At 32.1% G+C, this 9,531-nt stretch overlaps 1 protein-coding gene across 1 annotated transcript; it reads right to left on the bottom strand.

Moving 5' to 3' along the window:
* Positions 1-1,809: 1,809 nt before the first annotated feature.
* Positions 1,810-5,957, bottom strand: LOC126681011 (probable sulfate transporter 3.4). Its single transcript, XM_050376369.2, has 13 exons — positions 5,566-5,957; positions 5,046-5,094; positions 4,747-4,954; positions 4,346-4,517; positions 4,077-4,142; positions 3,862-3,975; positions 3,655-3,771; positions 3,434-3,560; positions 3,067-3,353; positions 2,713-2,903; positions 2,465-2,550; positions 2,310-2,386; positions 1,810-2,209 (listed from the first exon to the last, which is right to left on the bottom strand). Exons 1-13 carry the CDS (start codon positions 5,893-5,895, stop codon positions 2,066-2,068), a joined length of 1,968 nt encoding a protein of 655 aa, XP_050232326.1. The 5' UTR covers positions 5,896-5,957; the 3' UTR covers positions 1,810-2,065.
* Between the last annotated feature and the right edge of the window lie 3,574 nt (positions 5,958-9,531).

The raw sequence follows: 9,531 nt of genomic DNA on the forward strand, positions 1-9,531 counted from the left end.
TCAAAGGATTTGGAAAGTGGTGAGAGAATAAAATTTAACCATGATCTTAATTGATTTTATGCTGTGCCCTAAGAGATATAATCAACACTTTTGGATTCCTTTCTCAAATTTGAAAAAATTATTGGTGAACTTAGTCCACCATGTAATGTTATGATTATATGGCATAAATATGATGACTAATTCAATCATTAAAAATATATTATCTTAAAAATATTTTCAAATTTATTTTGAGAAAAATAAAAATATTATAAAATGTATTGTAGTTTAATAAATAAGTACACTTTATTTTTAAAATTATGTTATAGACTTGTTTAAAAGAAATATAAGTTCATGGGTTGAATCAAATTCATTTTTTTGATTATCAGATTCTTTGACCAAGTCAACTAATATAGTTATCTAAAGAAAGGCAAAATAATGAATTTGATCAAAGCTTGAGAAAAATAGTTGACTTTTTAAAAATCGTGAGTAATAATATTTTGACCTAAATTGATGATTCTTGAATTTGATGCATCTTTATCTAGCCGTGACTACAATATTCACTTTGAAAGTTCGTTTGGATAGCAAAACTTTTGAATGGAAGGTAGATTTAGTTTTGCATCTCTACATTCAAGTGAAATGATAGAGTCAATCACCGTTAAACCGAAACTCCGTCCTTCTTTCAAGAAAAGACTATGATCGTCAAGAGAACCATGTTAAATGTGTATAGTTTGCCTGCTTTAATTTGATATTAGGGTCGTGTAAGAACCTAACCAAATCAAATGGAATTGATAAAGTTGATTTGATTCGGTTTCATTAGACATCCTCAAATTTAAATTTTGTTTTTTAGTTATTGTTCAATTAAAGAGCCAAGGATCAATTCAGACCCTCAACTAGGCACATAATATCAAAAAAGTCATTAAAAATTGGTAAAAACCCGCCATAATTTTCATTTTCATATCAAATCCCCCCTTACCGGTTGCATACTCATGCGTGACTGCATACAACAATAACTAAAGGACACAAGTTTTTTTAAAAAAAAAACTTAATATTTATTTTATATTTGAAATTGACGCTTGATAATTTTCAAATATCAATTATGGTCCTTATATTTTTAAAAGTTCAAAACCATATCAATTATAATAAACTAGATAATTGTTTTACACTTTAACCATCTTCTTCAACTTGTCATTCTCATCCTTTGATTCAGGAGGCAGAGGCAGGTGGAGCAGCAACGTCCTAGGATTGGAGCACAAGCGGCGTAGGATGGCAGCAGCGGCAATGGTTTGGCAACACCAGGTGGTGGAGGTGGAGGAGCGGCGGTGAGTTGAAGAAGATAGCTTTTTAATTAAGTTATGATTAGGGGTAATTAGTATTCAATTAGGGTTTAATTATGTTATAGTTAAGGGATTTTTATTAATGTTCTAATTAAATTTATTCCGGGTTTTACTCTCTTTTTAGTGTGTGAAACGCACACTCTTGCCGAGGGGTGAGAATGATACGAAATGACAACATTGTTAGTTCTTTTAATCAATTTTTTCAAAAATGATGTTTTTAATATTTTGTATCATGTTGAGGGGTGAATTGATTTTTTTTCCAATTTTAAAAGTAGAAATATGTCAGTTTTGATATAAACCAAATCCATAGAACCAACCAAACTGACTAATTTAGGTTTACTTGAAATATATGCAATCGAACTTGATTTAAAAAGTAACGATTTAAATTTTAGTTTGATTTGATTTGAATGTAAATCGACTGCTAGATCTCAGGTGTTAGTAATTAAAAAGTTGCATGATACACCAACTTTAACTCAAGATTATATGGAGAAATAACTATCAATTAACAGCTCTCTTTTTTATTACAAAACATAAAATAATAAATCAGCATGTGAATTTAGTTGTAGTAAACCAAAAAAACTTCAAAATCTCTTCTCAATTGCCTGCCCTGCATTCTCATTTCTCAGCAATTACAAAAATAAAAGAAAGTTCCTCTCTTTACTAGAGCTTTTGCTCTTCCTATCCATATTCTAAAATGGGTTAGTCATATTTCATATCTTTTCCATTCTTCTACTTCAACTTTTACTCATAACTCAAGCTTGAGACTTCCACAAAGCCGAAATGTCCGCTACTGCTTCTCCAACCGAGAGATAAAGTCCGTTCAATCCGAACGAATCCAATATTTTAGACTGGTGTAGTTTTTCCATCACACTTCCACCAGGGTTGGCCAACACTAGCTGCGTAACAAAAGATTTAACCGAGTCTCCGAGTTAGATTACCGAAACGCTTGCTTGAAAAATTGATCATGAAACAGTTCTGAATGGTCATATATTATACCTGAAGGGATCTTTTCTCCAGCATCTTCCTGAGTTCACGTACTAAATCAATGCCGCTCGTGTCTATTGCGGTCACAGCTGAAAAAAATTGGCGTGAGTGGTCGGTACGAAGAATATACAAAATGTATAGCAGCAAGATTGGTTCAGGAAATGTACCTGTCATGTCCAATATGATGCATTTAAGTATGCTTTCATTATTTGCTTTTATCCTCTCTTCTTCCTCGCGAATCCATCTTAATATCCTGTAATAGAAGATGTTTCGATTAAGAATAGCACAATTCAACTCAATTTCTTAATGACATGTTCGGATTGTAACGAAGAACACTTGTTCTTGCCATCTTCGTTTTATTCTGTTATAGGAAATAGGATCTTTATGCATTGTTTACCATCATTCCTGAACTAACCTTTCTTGGAGGTAAGTCGCATTTGCAAAGTAGATAGGGGACTCAATAGCAAGTATGAGAATTGACGGGATTCTTAGAGCTTCTCGATATCTGTTGAGACTCTGGTAAATATGAGTTCCGGGTATGTTTCCCATAACCGCAGTGTTCGGTCTAGTGACATGCAGTAGGATTTTGAATACAGAAACTCCGACCTGAAAACCGAGCCAAGAATTTAGATGTTTAATCAATAAAAGTCTTTCGTATTTTTGAGAAAGACTAATAAGTTAGCTAAATTTCCAACACGGGTGACTTTAATAGTAAATATTTCATTTTCGTATATCATAGACATAGGAGCTTAGTGAATTGTCAGCTTACCGCAATGGCAAGACCCAATGGTACCGAAATGAAAAGAACCCCCAAGAAGGAGGACAAACAAGCCAGGAAATCAAGTTTATCAACTTTCCACAATTGGTATGCTCCCCGATAATCAATCAATCCAATCACGGCTGTTATGATGATGGCCCCTAAGATTACGTTGGGCGTATAGTAAAAGAGTGGCATGAGAAACAACAGTGTAACAAGCACAGCCGAAGCCATTACTATGTTTGAAACTGCTGTCTGTGCTCCAGCATTGTAGTTGACTGCAGATCGAGAAAACGATCCTGAAACAACGATCCCCAAACGGTTAGATTAGGGTTCAAAAGTGACGATAATTTAATTTAAGGATATAAAGGATCATCACCTGTTGTAACATAGCATGAAGAACAAGAACCAGCCATGTTCATGATACCAATAGCCATCATTTCTTTGTTACCATCAACTTGGTAATTTTTTATAGCAGCAAATGTTCTGCCTACAGCAATTCCTTCCTACACAATGAAAAACATCGCCAAGTTATACCGAATACTAAACTCGAACATGTATGCTAAAAACTGACATCTAATCCTGTTTCAAAAAACTTACAGTGAGAGCTAGGATTCCGGTAACGATGCCGGTTTTAATAGCGACAGCAAGCATGGGACCGTTAAAATATAGCATGTTTGCTGAAGGAGGATTCAAGCCTTTTGGTAACTGACCAATCTGTCAAGTAAAAGAAAGACAATTCGGTTTAGAGAAGTAGTTCAGAGACTATAAATTTTCGAGTTCCGAAGTTTAAACGCGGCTTCTTACAATTGAGACTCCGTGAATCTTTGATTTGAGGGCAAAAACTAGCAAGGTTGAAAGAATCACTGATGTTAATGGTGCCGCTGCCGATACCCAGAAAAGTTTTGGTTTCTTCATGCTCTGTGTGAATCCATACAATATTGAAAATGTTCAGAACTAAATACTCATTGATGTAATAAAAAAAATGAATTATATATAGTAGGATAAATTGAGAAACTTACAATATGCCTTGTTGTTAATAGAAACAGCAGGAAACTGAACCCCATAACAATTGTTTTCCAGGACCACTGCAAATTATTTCCAGAAAAGGTCAACTTAATGTAATAACTAAACCGCTCAAACGAGAACGCCGGATTTAATAACAGCGAACCCATATTTTTAGTAAAAATATGTTATAAATAGAGAGCTTCGGAATTCAGAAGTCTTTCCGGAAACAAAAGACCGAAACATAAGATTCGACCAGTTTCCGAGGTTTTCGAGAGAAATTTACCTCATCTCTGTGATGAAAAACAGAGGCCATAACAGGAACAAACTGCATCTTAGTGGTGAAGTGCACAATTCCAAGCAGCCCTTTCAGCTGCTGCAGTGATACAATAATGGCTGCACCAGCCATGAACCCAACAAGAGTGGCCCTTGATAGAAAATCAATAATAAAACCTAACCTGCAATCATCAAAACAATAAAAAAAATACAAAATCAATAAAAATTTGAACAAAAAAACTCATGTTTCCTTCTACCAAAACAATTTTGTCAATGAAAATGATAGTCCTACAAAAAATTCAGCACATTTTCTAGGGAAAAGCCAAGAAAATTAATGACTTGAGGTCAACATCAAACAAAATTTGTTATAAAAAAAAAACACATCACCATCAAAGTTGAAGAAATATTGACCTTAAAAGACCTAAAGAAGCCTGAAAAACACCAGCAAAGAAGGTAGAAGTGAAGGCTAATTTCAAGTAAAGAATCTGATCATCAACTGGAGAAACTGCCTCACTAAGCATAGACCCCATCACCAGTGATGCTATAGACACTGGACCAACTCCTAAATGTTTTGAGCTTCCAAGAATTGAGTATATCAATGGTGGCACAAAGCTTGAATCTGCATAAATTAACTCGTTTTGTTATAAATATTTCAACTTTAAATTCATCAGATTTAATTTTTTTCAACTTGGTCATGAATTAGTCCTTACATAGTCCAATTATAGGTGGCAAATTTGCTAGCTTTGCATAACTGATTCCCTGAAATATAACAAAATTATATCAGACTACATATTAAAAAGATTATATATTTTTGATCAATCTAATGATCAAATGTCCAAGAAAATCATATGCCATATCTCTATAATGAGTTACAAAAATAAATAAAATACAGTCACATGAATTTCTAAGAGCTTAAGACAAAGGTCATGCACTAGATAAAACAAGAACATATTAGTGAAAACAAAAATTCAGTAATAAAAAACAAATCCCATTCCATTTTACCCACCTCACTAAAACTAAAATAATTAAACACCACTCTAATAATCCAAAAAAACAAAAATAAAATTCAGAAGAATACTACAAAACCCACCTCAAAAATTTATTTCTTATACACAAACTCATCACATAACCATATTAGTACCACATGCATTCACATAGAAATAATCACCATTAAATTATGTCTGCACTGCAACTTTTCATATGTATTTATATTTATTTTGTGGTGCTAACCTGAGGAATAGCAAGACTGGCAATGGTGAGACCAGAAATGATGTCAGACCTGAAAAGCTTCAAGCTATACTCAGGACCCCATTGAAATATAGGAAAGAAAAACTGCAGACCGAGGATGAGTTTCTTGGGCCATGTTTGGTTCTTGAATCTGTGAAGAGGATCATCAGGGAAAAAGATTTCAGAAAGGCGCTGTTTAAGTTTGTGGAAGGTGGTGGTTTTTGGTGGCAAACAAACACTGTGTATCTCCATTGTTGTACTGGTTGGTGGCATTACTATTGTGGTTTCACCATGGCTACAGAAATCTTCGACTCGGTTAGAACTCAGACCCATAAATTTGGTTTTGAATGGAAGGCAAAAAGTGAGTGAGAAGTTGATTTGCTGAAGAAAAATGAGCATGGTGTTTGAATTTATAGAGAGTGAAGAATATGTGTCGAGAACATTTGGCAGTTACGTAGCAGTTGTCTGTATTTCGTTGGGTAAGGGTGTTTTCGTCATTTTTATTTATGTTCTCCAGTAATATTATTATTTCTATGGTTTTATGGGTGTGTTAGGGTTAGATTAGTCATGCCTAATGTCTTGATATTAAATTATACCAAGATTTATACTTTTTCATAAAACATTGAGAATTTCTAAATATTTAATAAAGTGTAATTTTATGAAATTTATATAATGTCTTATAAAATGATTAAAAGTAACATATGCACCCCGATTAAGCAAGTAATTATGTCTTACATATTTCTTTCCTTTTAATAAATTTTACTTCTAGTTAAATCATGACCATACTTTCAGTGGCGGAACCACGGGAGGGTCAGGAGGGTCGGCCGACCCTCCTCGCCGGCGGAAGACTGAGGGACTGGTGCTACTCTCGACTGGTCCCCTGTTGTTCTCGACCCTTCCGTGTAACCGGCTTGGCAGCTGATGCAGGATGCCGGCCAAGAATGATTCACGCAGTGGGCTTTAGTTCGGACTCTATATAATTCTGTTTATGTAAAAATAGATAATGAACTGCATATGGCTCAGTGGAAGAGGCTTATTGCTTTGACAAATTATCTTGGTTCGATTCCTATGTATGTTTTTTTTTACTATTATTTTTTTCTTTATTTTAGCTCCTTAATTTAAGATAAAACTAGAAAAATTAAATCTGCAGAAAATATTAGGTTTTACCCCTTTTTTTCTCCCTTTATTCTTATATATTTTTCAAAACCCTAACTCTAAAATTGAATCACATTCATTCAATTAATCACTTTTCACCACTTAATTTTTAAACCCATTAATATTTCTACTCAATTATCAAAAAAAATTCAATTTTAACTTAATTTTTTCATTTGGTGAATTGATAATTTTTTTTGTTAATTTTTATGCGAAATTTCGACCCTCCTACAAAAATTTTCTGGTTCCGCCACTGCATACTTTACACAAATTTTGTATTAAAAACTATCTTTATTTTTAAAAATTATATCGATTTTTAAAAAAATATCTATTTAATCAATTCAATTTAATGTTCTGTTCTTTTTTTATATTTTCAAAATCAAGTTTTCAAATTGTTTAAGTAATTTATTAAATAATGTTAATGATTTCCTTTCAAAAAACTAATGTTAATGTTTTATAATGGCCAAATTTCGTAAAAAGTCCAAACCGTTCATACAAGTTTCACAAAAGTGCCGACATTTCAATTTTGTTGATTTTGGCCGAATACATATTATTTGGTTTCAATTGTGGCCAACTCTCAATTTGATTTCAATTTTTTTTATGTGGCGCCTACGTGGCATGCACATATATTGAAAGGTTATGATTTTTGTGAAACCAAATAATCCATTTTTGGCCAAAATCGGCAAAATTGAAAGGTCATGACTTTTGTGAAATCAAATAATCAGTTTTTGGCCAAAATCAATAAAATTAAAAAGTCAGAATTTTTATAAAATTTTTGTGAAAGGTTTGGTCTTTTTACAATATTTGGCCTTTTATAATTGATTGCAGCCATCACTTTTATGGTCAGTACAAAGTGATTTATTTGTCAGAAAGTTGACCAGCAGTGTAAGTTGTAAGATATCAATTTTTTATTTTTGGAAAGAATGGTGTTATTTAATCGAATATTTTTATCCTTTTTTATTGTACCGTCTAACGTGACAGTAAAAAAATTGAACAATTTAAAAAGAAAAGTTGAAGAATATAATTTTAAATAAAAATTTAGCATATCAAAATTTACCACGTAAGGAGGGATATTAAAAAAGATATAAAATATAAAAAAAAAATTATTAGCTATTTATTATATCTATAAAATTAAAATAATATAAATAAAGAAATAGCTACCGTCAACAGAAGAATCAAACTATTAATAGCTGCTGGAAAAAAAAAACTCTAAAGAGCAAGAGTTCGTTAGAAAAAAAAAAGGCGCTTCTATTAGCGAATTCTCGATAGCATATACATGTTTTTTTATGTTTCTATTAGCAAATATTTGAAAATCCAAATATTGCATATGGACCATATACTAATATGTTTCGCTGTAATCAAATTCGAAAATATAAAACCATTCTATTATAGATATTAGAAAAATCAATCTAAATTTTTTTATTAAATAAATATTTTGAAATTTGTAATTGATACATGAATTGTGTATAACGTTTTTTTTAATTTAATTGATAATAATATTTTTTATTTTAACAAAATTATACTTGAAAATGAGTTTATTTTGTAGGTTTATCAGTTGGATCGAAGCGGAACGTTTTTGGATAGAAGAATCGAATTTGGAAGTTTTCGGGGGGAAAGAATACATTTCTGAAGAGAAGATATTCCTGAAGAGAAGACATTCTTGAAGCGAAGACATTCCTGATGAGAATATATTTGTGAAGCTCTTCAGGAATCCTTACTCGGCGGGATTCACTTCGACAAAACAGCCCTGAAGAGCAAGGGATGTCCTGAAGAGCGGCAGGAATTCTTGCTCGGCAAAAATTAGATCGGTGAAACAGTTTTGAAGAGCAGCAAGATCCTGAAGAGTTTCAGGACTGTCATAGTGGAAACTTTTGGGGTTTTTCTAATATGAAACGGAATCAGATTCAGACTGAAATCGATTTGCAAGATGCTTTTAGAACTTCTCCACTATATAAACTCAGCTCATTAACTTTGTAATTTATCTAGTTTTTCATTGTTTTTAGTTTATAAACAATTTGTCGTAACTTAATTTCGTTTTAATCCTTAGAGTTATTTTAAGACTTAAATCTTCGAATTTTTGATTCAAGACTTGTGTTCCGAATAATTGCATATTTTAATTCAAGTATTTTTAATTCATATTATTTAATTATATTTATTATTTTTGATTATTGATTTCTTCAATTATGTCTAGTTAAATCTTTTGAATCTAGAATATTGTAAGTAGTATGGGTTTAATTCAAATCTGAGATTTAATGTTCTCTCTTTTATTATTCTTGCAATTTTTGTTATTGAGTTTAATATAATTGAATAGCTAACAATTATATGATGCTAAATTGGTTTGTGAGTAAATGTTATTAAAGCATATTGATTGGAAGAGATACAAGAACATAATTATAAAATATGAGTCCGTCCACTATATTTGCGTTGCGTGGCATGTGTGGATAACTTTTCTTAATACTTTGTTTATAATTGTCGGATTATTTTCTATTATTCTCTAAGCCGTGACAGTAAGGATGATTCGGGATAATCGAGTTCACTAATAGAAATATGTCATTTAGCGACGGATTTTTTCGTCGCTAAATGGCATTAGCGACGGAAGGAAAAAATTAGCGACGGATTTTTAAAAATTTAGCGACGGATTTAGCGACGGATTTTAATCCGTCACTAATATTTTTTTAAAAAAAAATAAAAAAATTAATTTTTTTAATTAAAGCTAAAAATGAAATATTATTTAATCTATAGCCCACGGTGTAATACCCCAAAATATTTAATTAGCTTATTGGACCACGTGTCCAGTTTTGATTCGCCAGAGTGGTG

This window comes from Mercurialis annua, linkage group LG5 (genome assembly GCF_937616625.2).
Source record: "Mercurialis annua linkage group LG5, ddMerAnnu1.2, whole genome shotgun sequence".
Lineage (NCBI taxonomy): Eukaryota > Viridiplantae > Streptophyta > Magnoliopsida > Malpighiales > Euphorbiaceae > Mercurialis > Mercurialis annua.

Bases quoted from the DNA above. Each gene is read 5' to 3' on its own strand.
- LOC126681011 (XM_050376369.2), bottom strand. From the start codon at position 5,895: ATGGGTCTGAGTTCTAACCGAGTCGAAGATTTCTGTAGCCATGGTGAA. The intron at 3,772-3,861 runs GTAAGAAGCCGC...TTTACTTGACAG, and splicing joins AGATTCACGGAGTCTCAATT to ATTGGTCAGTTACCAAAAGG. The intron at 2,210-2,309 runs GTATAATATATG...TTTGTTACGCAG, and splicing joins TGGAGAAAAGATCCCTTCAG to CTAGTGTTGGCCAACCCTGG.